The sequence below is a fragment of the Rhinoderma darwinii genome, chromosome 10, assembly GCF_050947455.1.
Source record: "Rhinoderma darwinii isolate aRhiDar2 chromosome 10, aRhiDar2.hap1, whole genome shotgun sequence".
Classification (NCBI taxonomy): domain Eukaryota; kingdom Metazoa; phylum Chordata; class Amphibia; order Anura; family Rhinodermatidae; genus Rhinoderma; species Rhinoderma darwinii.
The window spans coordinates 45,878,167-45,897,600 of record NC_134696.1 but is presented as its reverse complement, the minus strand read 5'-3'; the positions used below and the strand labels follow the sequence as shown (position 1 = coordinate 45,897,600).

At 43.6% G+C, this 19,434-nt stretch overlaps 1 protein-coding gene across 1 annotated transcript; it reads left to right on the top strand.

Moving 5' to 3' along the window:
- The first annotated feature begins 15,116 nt into the window (after positions 1 to 15,116).
- LOC142661419 (cyclin-dependent kinase inhibitor 1B-like) lies at positions 15,117 to 18,092 on the top strand. Its single transcript, XM_075838808.1, has 3 exons — positions 15,117 to 15,762; positions 15,903 to 16,014; positions 16,523 to 18,092. The coding sequence occupies exons 1-2, from the start codon at positions 15,249 to 15,251 to the stop codon at positions 16,010 to 16,012; spliced, it is 624 nt and encodes a 207-aa protein (XP_075694923.1). The 5' UTR covers positions 15,117 to 15,248; the 3' UTR covers positions 16,013 to 16,014; positions 16,523 to 18,092.
- Positions 18,093 to 19,434: the final 1,342 nt, after the last annotated feature.

The following is a 19,434-nucleotide window of genomic DNA, read 5'->3' as shown; positions in this document are numbered from 1 at the left end:
ACATATAGAATAACATATTTGATACAGCAGTTCAGAATGATAATATGCTGTATCCCATTTTTATTATGTGTTGTTCCCGTACACATCATGATTAGTTGTAATAATCTCTTCATGTAAATAAGGTGAATGAATGAATGAAAATGGGGGCCCAGCTCGGGTTGGTCCTTTTCCCTTTTGCTACTGGCTGGTGAGAGCCTATGCAGGACTCCCCTCTCTTATCAAATAAGGGGGTGGCTACATGAAAAGGGGGTGCAGGGGAAACAAACAGAGGCCCTTCTGTCAGAGTGGTAAACCCCAGCACAATAATACGGGACCCATTTTGATCTTTCCTACGGGGCCCTCTCTCTTCTATGTATGCCACTGCCATTGATTTAAAATAAAATAATAGTTTCTCATTCAAAATATTCATCATTCATACATTATATTTGCATTATGTCCCGTGCATGGTCAGAAGTTTGTCTTTGCATTCCTTAATGAGCGCTACGATATTGCTTATCAGTGATCGCCTATTGGCAGTGGCTGTGTGTAAACAGGCCTTACGCCAGAGGTGTTAAACAATCTACTGTCTCTACTTAACTATAGATTATCTGTGATCAGTAGGTGATATCTTCTTACCTAAACTGAGCCATACGCACGCATGTGTCGTTGTTTTTTTTAGACAATCTGGTTGTAAATTAGCAGGTGTGTGGCCAGGGAAGGGCCAGCAACGAATGTCTGGAGGGCAGCCTAAGAAAATACTGTGCTACTATCAGGGGCGTAGCTAGAGGCTCATGGGCCCCGATGCAAAAATTCTTACTGGGCCCCCCCCCCCCCGCAAACTTCTCATGGCCGACGGTCCGCTTTCAGCTGCATCGCTGGGTCTCCTAAGTGACCCAACAATGCAGCACTAGCAGCCGGGGCGTCACTAAGGCTGGGTTCACACACACTATTTACGGACGTAATTCGGGCGTTTTAGCATTGAATTACGTCCGAAAATGCGGCTCAAAAGCGTCGGCAAACATCTGCCCATTCATTTGAATGGGTCTTACGATGTTCTGTGCCGACGGTCATTTTTTTTTACGCGCCGCTGTCAAAAGGCGGCGCGTAAAAAAGTGCCTGTCACTTCTTCAGACGTAAATGGAGCCGTTTTCCATGGACTCCATAGAAAACCAGCTTCAATTATTTCCGTAATGGACGCAGCGAAAGACGCCTGCACATGCCATTACGGCTGAAATTACGGTGCTGTTTTCTCCTGAAAACAGCACAGTAATTTCAGCTGTAACGGACTCTGCCGTGTGAACATACCCTCAGGGCTTAAAATGTCCGGGAAATAGCCCCAATACATATGTGTCCGCCCCAAAAAAAAGTGTGTATATGAGACAGCATAGCATATCTATAGCACTACGACCCTATAAACTATGGATAGGATTAGATACAGTGGCTCAGCAGACAGTATCACACATGATAGGATTAGATACAGTGGCTCAGAAGGCAGTATCACACATGATAGGATTAGATACACAGCTCAGCAGACAGTATCACACATGATAGGATTAGATACAGTGGCCCAGCAGACAGTATCACACATGATAGGATTAGATACAGTGGCTCAGCAGACAGTAACACACATGATAGGATTAGATACAGTGGCTCAGCAGACAGTACCACACATGATAGGGTTAGATACAGTGGCTCAGCAGACAGTATCACACATGATAGGATTAGATACAGTGACTCAGCAGACAGTACCACACATGATAGGATTAGATACAGTGGCTCAGCAGACAGTATCACACATGATAGGATTAGATACAGTGGCTCAGCAGACAGTATCACACATGATCGGATTAGATTTAGGGCCCAGCAGACAGTATCATACATGATTGGATTAGATACACAGCTCAGCAGACTGTATCACACATGATAGGATTATATACAGGGCCCAGCTCGCTGACATTGCATCTCCAGCGCTGGACCCAGGATAGGTAAGAATAATAATTTTGCTTCTTTATGTGTTACTGATAATTTTTGTGTGTTTGTGTTTTTTTTACAGGTTCGGTTGTTGGACTTCGGATACGAGGACTTCAATGACGGCGTTTTTTTTATTCTCAATAAAATGGTTAATGAGGGTTGTGTTTTTTTATTTCAATAAAATATTTTTTCTATGTGCTTGTATCTTTTTAAACTTTATTATCACCGCCTTAGTAATGGCCGCTGGCTGATTGACAACATCCATTACTAAGGCGGGGCTTAATGTTAGCCGGTGCAGAGGCTACACTAACCCCCATTACCCCGGTACCCACCGCCACCAGGAGTACTGGGAAGAGCCGGGTACGAACCAGTACCCGACCATCTGTAGTGACGGGCAGGCACCGGGGTGGCCGCAGGCTGGTAGTATTAGGCTGGAGAAGGCCAAAAACAGTGGCACCTACCACCCTGGTAATGCTGCCTGCTGCTGCAGTGTTGTATCTGGCTGGTTATGAAAATTGGGGGGGACCCCACATCGTTCTTTCCAATTATTATTATTTTTTTTAAATGACATGGGGTCCCCCCCATTTTCATAACCAGCCAGATACAATAAAGCAGCAGCAGGCAGCATTACCAGGATGGGGAGGGCCACTGTTTTTGGCCTTTCCCCTCCTGATAATACCAGCCTGCGGTCACCCCAGTGGCCGACCATCGCTACAGATGGTCAGGTACTGGATCGTACCCGGCTCTTCCCAGCACCCCTGGTGGCGGTGGGTACCGGGGTAATATAGGGGGTTAGTGTTAGCCTCTGCATCCGCTAACACTAAGCCCCGCCTTAGCAATGGATGCTGTCAATCAGCCGGCGGCCATTACTAAGGCGGTAGTAATATAGTTTAAAAAAAAACCACAAAGACATTGAAAAAATATTTTATTGAAATAAAAAAAAAAACACACAGCCCTCATTAACCATTTTATTGACAATAAAAAAAAAAGCTGTCATCGAAGTAGTCCTGGAATCCGCCGTAATCCAACGACCGAACCTGCAAGAAAACACACAAAAAATGATTAGTAACACGTGTGTTAGGGTATGTGCACACACACTAATTACGTCCGTAATTGACGGACGTATTTCGGCCGCAAGTACCGGACCGATCACAGTGCAGGGAGCCGGGCTCCTAGCATCATAGTTATGTACGACGCTAGGAGTCCCTGCCTCGCTGCAAGACAACTGTCCCGTACTGAAAACATGATTACAGCACGGGACAGTTGTCCTGCAGCGAGGCAGGGACTCCTAGCATCGTACATAACTATAATGCTAGGAGCCCGGCTCCCTGCAGTGTGTTCGGTCCGGTACTTGCGGCCGAAATACGTCCGTCAATTACGGACGTAATTAGTGTCTGTGCACATACCCTAAGGCTTAGATACAGGGCCCATGTGTGATACTGTCTGTGGGACCCTGTATCTAAGCCTACCACAAGGTAGGCTTAGATACAGGGTCCAGCAGACAGTAATCTTATACAGTATAAGATTACTGTGTGCTGGGGCCCTGTATCTAAACCTACAGTGTGGTAGGCTTAGATACAGGGCCCAGCAGACAGGATCACACAATCTGTGATCCTGTCTCATGGGCCCCCTAAGCCTGCTACATCGTAGGCTTAGGGGTTGTGCAGTCCCTAAACATTGATGGCCTATCCACAGGATAGGCCATCAATAGCTGATGTGTCGCCCGGGACCCGCAAATCAGCTGTTTTGAAGGGGCCGCAGCACTCGTACGAGAGCTGCTTCCCCTTCATTTCACTACTCGCCCACACTGTGAATCGCCGACACCGATTCACAGTGTGAACAGAATGAAGGGGAGCAGCTCTCGTACGAGTGCTGCGGTCCCTTCAAAACAGCTGATTGGCGGGTCCCGGGAGTCAGATCCCGCCAGTCAGGGCTAACCTTACCTTCCTCTTCGGCCGCGGCGGGAGTTCTGTAGTCTCGATGCTGTGCGCGGCGGCATAGCGCTGTGACGTCATGCGCTGCGCACAGCGCTTGACGTCAGGACCTCCGCTGCGATCCGGAACCAGGAAGGTAAGTAAAGTATGTTACTATAGTAACAGGGACCCGCGGCCCGAGTTACTATAGTAACTTTTTATTGATGTGGTGCGGGGGGCCGTGGGCCCCCCTGGCTTCGGGGCCCGGTCGCAATTGCGACCGCTGCGACCCCTATAGCTACGCCAGTGGCTACTATACAACTGACTGTATCTCTATGAGGAGATGAGCAATTAAATGGAAATGTGGTACAAATAAAAAAAATGGTGTTAATGGGGGCCACATTCCTGAAAGTGGTCCCTGGTGCTTCAAATATTTCCATACATTGGGAAATCTAACAGGGACTAGAGTCAGATTGTCCCATCAGACAACTTAGGTTCCTTAAAGGCTATGTACAGCTTTGAAGGGCAATTTTAATTTTTTTTATAAAAAGGGCTCTTCTCCAAATAATTCAAGTCTATTAAAAAAGACATTTTGGTGTGTCCCTTAGTATGTCCACACCTCGAGTCATGAAGGCTCTAAAATGGTTTTCTGCTCTTAAAAAATAAAGCAGAACATTGCAGTGCGCTCCTCACAATATCTAATATCCCTTGTTCATCCTTAAAAGGGAAGGTGTCATGAATTATTTATTTATTTTTTATAATTTTGCTTTTAGTATGTTATTAAAATAAATTGTATTTATTTGTGTTCTTGTGTTCTACTTTTTTTTTTCTTACTTTTACTCCTCTATGGGGAGCTGACATTTTTTTTCATCTCTGTATGTGTCGATTAACGACACATACAAAGATTAAATACGGCACATACATCCCCATAGAGAATACGAACGGGAGCCATTCCATTCGCTGCAGTGTACGCCGTCTGTGTGGGAACGGCGCATGCCGTATTTTTATTTAAAAAAATAAAATAAAAAATTATTGGAAAGAACGATGTGGGGTCCCCCACAATTTTCATAACCAGCCAGAAACAACACAGCAGCAGCAGCCTAGCATTACCGGGGTGGGTATGGGCCACTGTTTTTGGCCTTCCCCAGCCTAATGCTACTAGCCTGCGGCCGCCCCGGTGCCTGCCCATCACTACAGATGGTCGGGTACTGGTTCGTACCCGGCTCTTCCCAGTACCCCATGTGGCGGTGGGTACCGGGGTAATAATGGGGGTTAGTGTTAGCCTCTGCACCGGCATAACATTAAGCCCCGCTTTAGTAATGGAGGTTGTCAATCAGCCGAGGGCCATTACTAAGGCGGTGATAATAAAGTTTAAAATAATACAAGCACATAGAAAAAATATTTTATTGAAATAAAAAAACACAACCCCCCATTAACCATTTTATTAAGAATAAAAAAACGCTGAAATTGAAGTCCTCGTATCCGAAGTCCAACAACCGAACCTGTAAAAAAAACACAAACACACAAAAATAATTAGTAACACATAAAGAAGCAAAATTATTATTATTACCTTTCCTGGGTCCAGCGCTGGAGCCGCAATGTCAACGGGCTGAGTCCTGTATCTAATCCTATCATGTGTGATACTGTCTGCTGAGCCATTGTATCTAATCCTATCATGTGTGATACTGTCTGCTGAGCCACTGTATCTAATCCTCTCCATAGTTGATAGGGTTGTTGGGCTATAGATATGCTATGCTGTCTCCTATATACACACACATAAAAAAAATTTGGGCGGACACATATGTATTGGGGCTATTTCCCCCTGCCAGTTTAAGTCCTTAGTGACGCCCCCGGCTGCTAGTGCTGCATTGTTGGGTCAATTAGGAGACCCAGCTGAAAGCTACGGACTGTCGGCCATGAGAAGTTTGCGGGGGGGGTGCCCAATAAGAACTTTTGCATCGGGGCCCATGAGCCTTTACCTACGCCCCTGCCAAGACTCATTGATATGTGTGGGGAGTGAAAGCTAGTCTGTCTGTCCGATCTCATAGATGAGCTACTGTAGCACAAATTACTGAAAAAGCTATTGCTGGCTATAATAGAAAGGTGTCAGAACACATAGTACTTTGCAGCACGTGCACTCGATCAGATCCTTCATTCCTTATCTACTCGTACTGTGAATCGCCGAGACACTTGTAGCGGCCGTTCACAGTACTACAACATTCTCCTATTCAGTCCAATGAACGCCGCGGCCCCTTCAAAACAACTGATTGGCGGGGGTCCCGGGAGTCGGACCCCGACCGATCAGATATTGAAATCCTATCCTGAGGATAGGCCATCAGTTTTTAGGGACAGGACAACCCCTTTAAACGTTGTTGCCTACCAAGTACACCCCTACATGGCAACGGTATTCCCTAGTGGCAGTGGTCTCTTTCAGCAGGATAATGCGTCCTGCCACACTAAACATTGTTCAGGATTGGTTTGAGGAACTTGACAAAAACGTGTTGACTTTTTTTTCCAAATTCCCCAGATCTAAATCTGATCAAACGTCTGTGGGATGTGCTGGAAAAACAAGTCTGATCCATGGAGGTCCCACCTCACAACTTACAGGACTTAAAAGATCTGCTGCTAACGTCTTGGTGCCAAATACCAAAGGACACCTCCAGAGCTCTTGTGAGGTCTATGCCTCGATGGGTCAGAGCTGTTTTGGTGGCACAAGGGGCCCCTACACAATATTAGGGAGTTGGTTTTAATGTTATGGCTGATCGGCGTATATTACAGGGAAACCTGCCATCAGATATATATGACGATTGTAAGATTCAAGTTTTGCCCAAAACAAATAAAAAATTTACTTGGAAAATCAAATTATTTACATGGAAAATCTAATTATTTATCAGGGGTCAATATCAGTGAATGAACAAATGTTACATAAGAAATGACCTCGGAATGACCAGTTTTACGGGATAATGATTTAATATCTATGTCCAGTTGGGTTTGTTTGAAGATATGGACTGGTTTACGATAACTGTCAGCCACATTCTCCCAATATCTACCACTGGGATCAATGACACTAAGAAGCCAGGTGGCCACATAAATCCCATTTCATGTCCAGCAGCAGTAGAAAATCCCCCTCCTCAGCCCATGCAGATGTTTTGTGGCCATTGGGGGTGTAATGACTTTTAGTCACTTTGTGTAGCCTGCTTCCCATTCATACCCCTCCTGCAGCTCTTTGCAGTTTACTATTTGTTTATTGCCCTTGTTTTAGCCTGGGGTGGGTGGCCCACATGGATTGATAGGACATTTGGAAGCTTCCCCCATTTAAATATCAGTACAGACAATAGATGAGGCATTGTACTGATGTTATCAGACTCTTCCCTGGCATGTGCAGCATCTGCCCCATGAATAATGACAATGGCCTGACTCTGACAGTGCAGGGGTTAACAGCATGGAGGGAAAGTGTGCTGCCGCGGGGAGGAGGAGCGCGGGTAGAAGCTGCAGAGTGCCGGGAACACGGCAGCAAGTGCAGCGGGAAAAGTGTCCTCCAGAGAGGGAAGAGCAGGGGAGCGGGACCCGAACTGTCACTGCTGCCGACCTCCCCACCCATCATAGATCAAGTGATAGTCAACTATAAGGATGAATAAGGACATGTAATGTAATAATCCCATAGACTATAATCCGATTATCCTGCTCATATAGTGATATCCATGGTCGCTGAGGAAGGACATCGGGGGTGGACGGGACATCGGGGGTGGACGGGACATCGATGATCTGAGGTTCTGAAACGAACCTCAATAATAAAAGGGAAAATGTAGTCTGAGAATGTAGAGGACAAAGACATTGTGAATCTGGAAACTTCATTATCCAATTCAATTATTATATTTATTTATCTCCCAGTGTTTACATCAGTATGTATTTAGCTCATATCTGTTTATGTATCCATTAATGTATCTATTTCTATGCCAGTGTATCTATCAATGTGTACAATCTATTTATGTAGCTATCGAGTTTTCATTATCTCAGTCTCACTATGTATTTATCAGTGACGGTGCATGTATTGACTTTGTATTATCTAGATTTATCTACCAATCTATCCAATCAATCAATCAATCAATCAATCAATCAATCAATCAATCAATCAGTATATCTATCAATTAATGTATTAACTATATGTATAATATCTATCTATCTATCTATCTATCTATCTATCTATCTATCTATCTATCTATCTATCTATCTATCTATCATATATCCAGTTTAGCCCTGTGTGGGTGGAAACATTACACAATCATCTCTGACGTCTGCCTGCTGTGAATGACGTCATGAGGAAGAGTATACATCCCCGGAAATAACATAAAGTAACTTTCCAGAAGACCTGCAGGAAGTCAGACAGTCACAACTAATCAGCAGGGTTATCTTTGGAACATCCAAGTTTTATGTGTCTATTATAGCAGCAAGTGGCCCTTTAATTGTTGAAGTGGAGAGACCCCTCACACTGATATCAGACTGTCTATAATAAGAATGTCATCATGTGAGATCTCTGCTTGCTTTCATCCTCTTGGTGTTGTTGGTGCTGGGTGTTATCTCTGATCTGCAGCCAGTGCACACACTTCCTTGTTTTGTGTCTATACAGACTTGTCTGTGTAGCTGGGACCTGTAGCTGTCATTATTTCCCTGCATGTAATTGGGCTTTTTCCCTTCATGTACAGTACTTGGGGTATTGGATATTTGTCACTTTGCTCTTGTTAAGTTTCTAGCTGCCATATTTCCCATGAAATAACAATTCTGGAGCACGTGTTGTGCTGTTCCTCTGTTACTCCTCCTGGAAATGTATGAATTTATTTACCACTGGGCATTATCATTCCCCTTGTCAACAGGGTATGTCCCTACACAGAGGGTTTAGAGTGTGAAAGCACACGTCCCATTGAAGAGGGGAATAGTAACAGCTAGTTGTCAATGTATTCATAGATTTCCAGGAGGAATAACAGAGGAACTGCACAATGCATCATGGTAGCACCTTGGCCGGACATGGGGTGCTATGTGTGTCCATACTCTAACACTGCTTCAAGGATAACCTGTTGGATGGTAGGGAAAATCAAACTCCCTGCAAATCTGTCAGCAGAATCCCGGTTGGTTAATGGCTGTTTAGTGGTAGCCTTCGTTTCTACATTTGCAGCACAGAAAATTAGCATAGACAGGTGCAAACTGATGCCCTTTGGCGTCATAAAGACATTTTTTACATAACACCCATTGTATTTATTTGCATGTTCATAACTGTGCACTTCTCACCCGCTGGGGTATTTGGTTGAGTACCCTGGATGCATCACTATATATATATATATGTGTGTGCGCGTGCGTGCGTGTGTGTGTGTGTATATATATATATATATATATATATATACACACACACGCTATATATATATATATATATATATAGCCTGCCATGCAACGTGACTTCTCACCTAATCATTCGTCCAAGTTCAACTTCTGTTTGTATACCTACCCTGTGTTACCCATTAACACACTAATCTGCGGTGAAAGCGTCATACTATAGCTACTAATCACTATGCTTGTGTTAACCACGTGAGTGCCAATGTTTATGTGCAGCTTAGATTGCAAGGCAACATTAGACACTGGCAAAATGCTTCCTTGTCGTATTGGTCTCTTTGAGGTATATTCACACGCGGCAGATTTTTTGCAGAAATTTATGTAACTGTTCCATACATCTCCGTAGAACTTGCAGAAATCCATGCACATGCTGCAGGAACAACCCCATTCACATGTATGGAATTGATTGTCAATCGCAAAGATTTCTGAAACAAATCTCATCATGTGTATATAGCCTAATAAGGCTATGTTCACACAACAGATTTTCACACAACAGATTTTCACACGTATTTCATGTGTACTCCACACCGAAATTTAAGACGAGTGTAAAACTCATGTGTGTGCTGTGCCTGCAAATCACGCACAGCACACAGACCTATTGATTTCAATGGGGCCGTTCACACATTCGTGAGTTTTCACGCAGCGAGAGTCCGTTGCGTGAAACTCACTGCATGTCTTATATTGGTGCGTTTTCACACACCTACGGGCCCATTTTACACGCGTAAATCTGTCACGCTCGTGTGAATGTAACCTTAAGGTAACTAAACTTTCAAAAAACTTCTGAAATGTCAGAAGTTTAGATCGGTGGGCGTCTGAGCACTGAGTAGGCGTACGGGCCCATAGACTTCCTATTGAGTCCGTACGTTACATTGGCTTTCTGAGAAAAGTAGATCAGAGAGCAAACGGCTCAACGCTCACCCTATCGCTTCTGCGGCTTAGTTTCAGCAATCGGTGGTGGTCTTAATGCCCGGACCCCCACCGATATGACATTTCTGACGTTTTTTGAAAGTTTACTTACCCTTTAAAACCACCCAGAAACAGCGAACATAGCTTAAGGGGTATTCATTTTTCAGATTATTGCTGTATATAGGTAAGCCCATGTACTTCTCAAACCTTACAACGTAAGGCTCTGTTCACATTTGCGTCGGAGGCGATTCGGCAGGGTTTCCCGGAGACAATAGCGCAGCATGCACTATTGTGTTCACTAAAATCACTGACACCCCAACGAAAATCAGTGTGGAGTCGGTGTTGTATTTTATATGGACGCGACTCATTGGAAAACTAGACAAAATGTGCCGCAGCGTGTGACACAAACATCAAAATGACCAGTTGCAACAGCATGTATATACATATGAACCCAAAAAAGATCACCTCGTTTTCCCAGGAACAGATATAACAAAAATCTTAACTTACTCTTAATGATACTCTCGAATAATTTGATTCCCCTAATAATAACCCTATGGAGGGGAACCCATATACACAGCCAGGACGTCTTTATAACATAACCATAGATTTCCATTTTATGTATCGCAGTAATTAAACAGCAATAAACTAGAAGTAAGTTGTATTGGACCTGTCATATGTGAGATGACACCAGGTCATCCCCACTATAGAAAATCAATTGTGCTATTCTTCTGTTTACAAGTGCGTCATGGGGGAGGTCATCCAAATCCTGTATTGTCCTTTTTTCACATCTGCCACATGCAGCAACCCAAAAAGTCTCCACAAACCCAGGGTTAAATGTCCATTGCAGGTCATCTGAACCCCTGCCCTGTCAACAAAGGTCTTTGTCAGAGGTGAAAGGGTGATAAAAAAAAATCAGGGCTGGTATTTGGTCTGGCCAGCTCATGTATGCCAATATCATGGACCATAGGCACGTTGGCTCAACATGCAGTCACTAAATATTGGGCACTGGGTGAGGGAATTTCCTTTTTTGATACATGTATTCTTTATGAGCATCAAGGAGAGAGCTTTCCATTGCCAAATTGGCCTTTTCAGGGCATTCGATTGCACTGCTTAGTCAGATATCCTCTTTCCAGCTCATTAAACCCTCTTTATTCCTTGCTCTCCTTCCCATACACACGCACTGGGTTGCAGGAACGTGCTGTCTTCTGCAGGCTTCCAATTATACCCCAGCCTCCACCCCAAGAGCAGGGCCTGTACATGTATTATAATAAGACATGGTCATTTAAGAGCCACCACTGGGTGACGTCCTTCATTAGCCACATAGCTGGGGAAATATAGAAAAAGGGACCTGTGTTGCGGCCCTAAACAGTTACTTGATTTACTGCCCCATTAACCATTATTGCACCAGTGAGTGATGTAAAGGGTCTATTGTAAGGCTTGAGGTCCTATAACATGCTGTACCTATAACACAGGGACGGTACATGACCAGATGTTCAGGTTGCAGGTGTATAATAAAATGCAATTCATACGACGACCTATGTCTAGATTATACCATATGCTGGCGCTCTGCTGAGGGCTAGTGTACTATTGCTAATTCTCATTTATTTTCTGTTGCCAAAGTTCAGTGTAGTTTCGTCATGATCAGTTATTTTACGGGATCCGTCACAATCTGTGTTCATTGAGCCAAAATGACAAATTCAGCAAAGCTGCAGACACAACAAATTTAGTACTGTTACATACACCCCACAAATTCAGCACTGCTACATACAGTACATCATAAATTCTGCATTACAAGCACAGGACAAATTCAGCACTGCAAAAAATTCATCACTGTTACCTATACATAAGCACAACAAATTTACCACTGCTACATATACATACACATGACAAATTCAGCACTGCTAGATATAATACATACATGACAAATTTAACACTTCTACATATACATGACAGACTGCAGTGATAGATATACTTACATACACAGTAAATTCAGCATTGATACATATGGGTACACACAAGAAATTGAGCACTGCTACATACACATGCCAAACTCAGCACAACAAATTTAACATCGCTATGTATACAAACACATAAAATTCAGAACTACTAGTTATGCATACATGCAACAAATTAAGCACTTTTTATATACATACATACATACATATGATAAATTCAGCACTTTTAGATATACATACAACAGATTTAGAACTTCTAGTTATGCATACATGCAACAAATTAAGCACTGCTACATACACAAATATACGGCATATTCAGCACAGCTACATACACACGTCTCGGTCTACATGAAACTTTACGGTGGAGAGGCTTACTGAGCGTCTTCTGAGGACTTGCCCAGACAACTCCCTTGCACATCACTTCTGATGTAGTTTATCCACTGGTCCACCCTATAGGTGTCCAGTAAGGGTATGTTCACACGGCAGCGCAAAATACGTCTGAAATTACGGAGCTGTTTTCAGGAGAAAACAGCTCCTGAATTTCAGACGTTTTTGCATGTACTCGCGTTTTTTGTGGCATCTTTTAAGGACATAATTGGAGCTGTTCTTCATTGGCGTCAATGAAAAATGGCTCCAAAAACGTCCCAAGAAGTGACATGCACTTCTCTGACGCAGGCGTAATTTTACGCGCCGTCTTTTGACAGCGACGCGTAAAATTACACCTCGTCTGCACAGAACATCGTAAGACCCATTGCAAGCAGTGGGCAGATGTTTGCAGACGTATTGGAGCCGTCTTTTCAGGCATAATCCGAGGCGTAAAACGCCTCCATTACGTCTGAAAATAGGTTGTGTGCACATACCCTAACCAAACAGATCAGACATTTCCAGTTCCAGTATTGATATTTTAGATTTGTATAATCTAGTTATCTGACTCATACTGATACTCATTTTGGTGGTTTCATGACGTGTAACCTGTGGTGTTTCATAAGACGGCAGGGTTGAAAGGGCTTTCTGGGACTTAAAAGGGATTATCCGGGGACAAAAAATTGCTTTGCATTAATATTTTTATGTAAAAAGAAGTCACTTACTAATGTACTTTAATTTAAAATTCGGTACTAAATGGCGCGGTTCAAACTCGGTGAATTGTTCCCGGAAGTACTGGAGCTTTTCTAATATTGATGATGCGCCGACACGGCCCCACGTGACTGAGCGTTTGCTTCCTGTGCTGTTCGTGTCGGCGTGTTATCGATGGCATGACCGCAAGGGGCTGTCACATTGCCTACTGCTGGAGTCCCCGAGCACAGCATCAGCTAGCGCTTTGCTTGGGACTTCATCACTGCTCCCGACATTTGGTCAGTGACTTCAGCTGTTTCCTATTGCTGGAGTTCCCCGACATTTGGTCAGTGACTTCAGCTTTTTCCTACAGCTGGAGTTCCCGAGCAGAGCACCAGCTGATGCTCTGCCCGGGGACTCCATCACTGCTGCCAACGTCACTTTCTATATATGGACAGTGACTAAAGGGGTTTCCTATAGCTGGAGTTCACGAGCAGAGCACCAGCTGATTCTCTGCCCGGGGACTCCAGCACTGCTGCCAACGTCACTGTTACTGTCCATATATGGACAGTGACATTGGCAGCAGTGCTGGAGTCCCCGGGGAGAGAATTAGCTTATGCTCTGCTCGGGAACTCCAGCGATAGGAAACCCCTGAAGTCACTAACCAAATGTCGGTCAGTGATGGAGTCCCGAGCAAAGCGCTAGCTGATGCTCTGCTCGGGGGACTTCAGAAATAGGCAATGTGACAGCCCCTTCTGGTTATGCCATTGATAACATGCCGAAATGAACAGCACAGGAAGCAAGCCCTGAGTCACGTGGGGCCGTGTCGGCGCGTCATCAATATTAGAAAAGCTACAGGGCTTCCGGGAACAATGGAACCGGGTTAATAATATTTTTTGTACATATCTTTCAAATACCCCACCATTTGCACACCAATGATTCTTGGTCCTCTCCCAGTCTTTGCTTACGTCGTTCCAGTGATGACGTTTCGTCTCGACATGTGAACACTATAGCCAATCACTGACCACAATGGTGAAATCAGTGAGGTCGACATGTCACTACTTTAGCCGGTGATTGGCTGCAATGGTCACACGTGTGTGTGTGTGTGTGTGTGTGTGTGTGTGTGCGCGTGTTGTGTTTTTGCACAACTCCACTAAACTATAATATCGCAATGTTATATTTTACACAGGACTGCGGGTAAAGTCTACTGCATTATCTCACGTCAGTTATCAATGCAGAAACAATGTACTCCTATTCCAGGTCTGCTACATCTGTATTCCCCATATACACACTTACCTACAGGGGACCCTGGACAGATGTTAGACCTTCCCTGTCAAGGATTTTACTGATGCAACTGACTCAATTTTAACTTAGAAACAAAATTCCAAATCTGCATCTGAGTACAAGGAGATCCTACAGCAGACACCTGACTGTCCTTTGGTTAGAAGAATCTATAGGGTTTTCTATGCTGCACTGAACACCATCTGTTTTTATTTCTTATAATTATCTGCAGAACTGATAATATAGTCTTGTATTAAGCCCTGCAGCATAATGGGTTAAATAGAATGAAATCCAGGGGGATAGAATATGATGCCCTTTGGGATGCACTCAGGAAGATGGAATAATACAGGGCAGGAGAGGAGACAAAGAAGAAAATATCAGTTACAGTTTATAAGTCAAGTCAATGTTACTACCCCCTCCTCTCTCCATAAAAAGTAACGTTACAACCCTCTGGCTTGGGAGCCCTCCCCTTTGTGTATAGTGAATGGGGAGTTGGCAGTAGAGTGGGGAGGGAAGGAGTGATATTTTTTTTTTTCTAACCTGACCAGGAGCTCCACCCTTGTTGGAAACCAAAAAGGTAAAGAAAGGAGCTCTCTGCCAGGATCTCCTCCCTCTTCTCCCTGCCCAGTCATCTCAGTGTTTTCTCCTCTAGTCACCACCAGTCCCCTCCTCTTCTCCTCGGTCCCCTCCTCATCTCCACTCCTGCTCCCTTTCTATATAAGCTTCCCAAACCCTGCCCAGACATATCCAGAGAGCACTCAGCCTTTACACTTACTATTACAGCCTAGTAAACATCAACAAGACAGTGATGGCCAACATTGCTCTGCAAGAGGACAACATGCCAGCCTTACTGCTGCCCAGGATGGGCATGAGTGCCAGTGGAAGGGGAGTTTGTAGAAGTTTATTTGGTCCTATCGATCATGACGAGCTGAGATCTGAGCTGAAGAGGCAACTCAAGGAGATCCAGGCATCTGACTGTCAACGATGGAACTTTGATTTTGAAGCTGGAACACCACTTAATGGAACCTTCTGTTGGGAGCCTTTGGAAAGCAAGGAGATGCCAAGCTTTTACAGAGAGAGCAGACTGTGCCCTGCCAGTGCCACCCCATTGTCCAGGCAACCAAGCTCTAGACTGCCTGTGCCAACTGTAGATACCAGAGAGGAGTCCCCAGCAGAGACCGTTTGTGAGAACCAGGAGTGCGCAAAGGAGAACGCAGACAAGGCTGTCAAGAAATGCCAAGGAGTTAAAGGGCCATCTAAGACATCAACACACTCAACTTCATCCCTTCTCAGGAAGAGGGAGATCAGCACTTCCATAACTGGTAAGATCACCCACTAAAACTTCACTAGAAGTTGGTACAATGTACCAAAGATGGACCCTATGCAGACCTGAAGTGTAACATTGTATCCTTGTTGTTTACTTCGTATTCTCACAACCCTTGTTATTCTCTTCTTGGTTTAGATTACTTCCCCAAGAGGAAGAGAATACAAGCCCCCAAGACTGACAACCTAAAAGTTGCCCACCACCATCTTTGCACTTTGGAGCAGACTCCTAGGAAGAAGATCAGATGAAGGTAAGTTTTCCATCCTGCGCTATTTGTGACTATTAAACTGCTGGTGTGACCTAAGGACAGTTGGGGGGGGGGGGGGTGAGTTGGTTGTAAGTAATTTGCAGAAGTGCAGAGTTGTGTTCCTGAGGTTGTTTTGGTTGTAGAAAGTGGGAGTTGGTGACTGTGCACATGATAGTTTTTTTTTCCAGGCAGTGTTACTCAATCTCTTTAACTCCTCCTTGGAAAGTTCTTTAAAAGAAAAAAAAAAAAAAAAAAAGTTGCAAAACAAGCTGTACTGGCGGGAAAGGGGGGTTAGGAGAGGGGAAGAAGGTGGGGGAGGGAGGCCAGGGCTGGAGAGAGACTGCTCACAAGATAAACAAGGGCAGGGTCTTCTAATGGCTGAGGGCTATGGAAGGAGGGGGGGGGAGGCTCAGCTGTGCACTACTAACCTCTCCCTGTAACTCAGCACTGTTTTTAGGACTGTATAGCCGGATTGTATCATAACTTTTTGTGTTTTTTCCTTTAATTTTAGTTCTATTTAGTGATCAGGGACTTAAAGACCTACAACCCTCAACAAGTATCCCTTACCAGACCAAGGAGAGAAGGGGAGAAGGAGGCTGCAGGAGGAGTACATTGGTTGGGCTCCCCCCAGAATACTGAGATTCTGCAGCTTCTTATCTGGAAGCAATTTGCCAGCCTTGGATGTGGACTTGTCAAAATCTGCAGTCCTTGAGGACTTTCTAGTATTGCACGCACTCTGTCCGCACACCGGGATGGCTATACTGGCTCTTTCTTTTTTATTCTTGCTAAGGGAGAATGCCAAGCTGTCAGGGTGGCATCCATCTGTCCTGTCTGTATCAGTGCTGTGAATGTAGCAACAACCTACCATGTGAAACTACAGCTTGGGGGATTCCGCTTTAGACACCCTTCAGCTTTCCAGGTCCTGCCAGATTACAACCCTGTTTGGTCGTTTCCAAGCTGTTGGGAGTTGTAGTTGAGCAACACAGGGAACTGCTAAGGGATGCCAACCCCTGGTTTAGCTTATGCAAACCAATAGACATGTACAGATGTTTTGTATGTAGCATTTGTTTGTGTAATCCCAGTTGTTTTGCACTGTTTTTTTATATATATATTTTGATATATATACCACCATTATGTACAGCAACTATGTAACATAAGAAAGCATTAAAATAAGTTATATATTTATATAACATGTTGGAAGTAATCCAATGTTCAGCCATAATACTGGCTAGAAAACGGTTTTAGAGGTTATACGTATGTCTCCTTTTGGAGAGATAAAAGTATTTTTTTCCTATAACTATGCATGTACAGTTTTCTATGTTTTTGTTATGTTTTTATTGTTTTGCAAACAAATGTACAGAATATTGCTATATGAGCAAGAGAAAGTAAACTATATGACTTTTATACCTAAAAGCTGTTGTCGTTTCATAATTTTCATGGTTGGGTAGACAGATGTAGCAGAGCTGAGTTTGTTCGTTGGCCCATTATGCCATCACAATGTGTTATTTGTAGTTTTACACAGGACTATATGTGACCCTGCAACATTATGAGTTTTGACAATGCAAGCTCCAATAATAACATATTCAACTCTGCTACATCTGTGTATGTGGTGGATGAAGTCAAGGATGGCGATGCTGGTGGATTTCTGAGCTTTAAACTCCCCACTTGTAAATTTAAAGAAGATCTTTCTAGTGCACACTGGCCTTGATCTAGCAAGAAGACACAAAATGTCCTGTTGTTCCCAAATGTAAGGACTCCTATAGTTGTATGAAGCCAGGATCACACACACTCCGTTTTTGGCTGTTTTTCTTTTTTTTTTTTTGCCTAAAAGCCAGAAGTCGATTCTAAAGGAAAAAAAGGTTTAAAGAAAAGACTGATGCATCTCTTTTCTTTTGTGTCCTCTCCTGTGTTTGGCTAAAAACACAGAGCCAAAAACTGTGTGTGATCATGGCCCCAAACGAAAAAGTATAAGAAGGTTCCCCGTTGCATTGGTGTCTATAGGAGAATGTCTTTATATGATCATCCTCATACAATCAACTCTGATCTTATCTGGAATGAATAAATGTATAGGGTTAAAAATAGATGTAGAGCGGAATTTGTCATTTGTTGTCTTTGCAGTTTTTAAAAAAAAAAAATTAAGTGTCAATTCAGAGTTTTTTTTTTTGTTTTTTTTTGGCACTGATTTTGATGTGGAAACAGCGTTTGAATCAGTGCCACAAAACAGCCAAAATCACCCTCATTGGTTTCAATGGAAGGCCGAGGCGTTTTGTTTATCAGGTGGCTTTTGGGCGCTCGCGGGGAAAGTAAAGTGACCTGTTTTTACATGCTGCAGTTTCCGACTTTGACCTCCCATTGAAATCAGTGGGAGGCAGAAATAAAACTGTGGCGCTAGTTTCCGAGTATTTTTCGCTGCATTTTTTTGCCCACGGTCCTTGCATTAGCTTCAATGGCCGTGGGCGAAAAATGCTGTGGAAAAACGCAGGCAGTTCAAAATCTGCCTTAACGTTACTAAAGGAATTCTGAGGCAGATTTTTTCTGCCTGCAAAAAATTCTGTGTGAACAGGGCCTTACATTGATCTGCAGGTATAACACTTGATGGACATGTCTATATAACAAATATTGCAATGAGTTACCCCCAAAAACAAACTCTGCTCTACTACATATGTAGGTTAATATATCGCAATAATAAACTATTTCTAAATAGTCAGTGATATATTTCGCTATTTTTTATAAGGACAATGGTTTCCACTGTAGCAAATAAGATCCCACAATACCCCCATATTAGGGGGTTTCAATACCATCACCGCTCACAAATTGTAACAATGAAGGTTATTTGGATTGGAAAATGATATAAGGTCGTAACATTTTCAGTTCAAAAGTCCGATCGGTAGCTTTGCATCGTGTAATGTTGCATGAGAAAAGAACCCTCTGAACTGGAATAAATAACAAAATATCAGTGTATACAGATGTAGCAGAGCTGAGTTTGTCATTCATCTTTTTAGGACTGCATTGCAATAACCATCTGAGTTAAAATAATCCAATAGAGTTTACCAGCGGCCTTTGTAAAACCCCAAATAACATATTGTGATGAGTTGTGACTGAGCTCTGCTATATCTGTATGAACCAGGTTTGGCGTAAGAGCTTACCAACACGACGCCCGGCCCCATTGTTTATAAACATTCGAGCAGCTGAGCACTGAAAGCTGAATCATGACACGGCTTTTTTAAAGGGCTTTGTCTTTATTTTAACCCCTTCGCTAAGTCCGCATATGTGCATCTTTTCCTTTTTGGCAGGATCTCAATAGGTTGAGGGGGTGCATACATTATGTAGCGTTCTGTGAAAGAACAAATCAATCAGAGACAGCTGGCTGCCCGTGGCATCTATTGTGTATCATTTTTTGGAACCTGCCTCGTATCCCTCAAC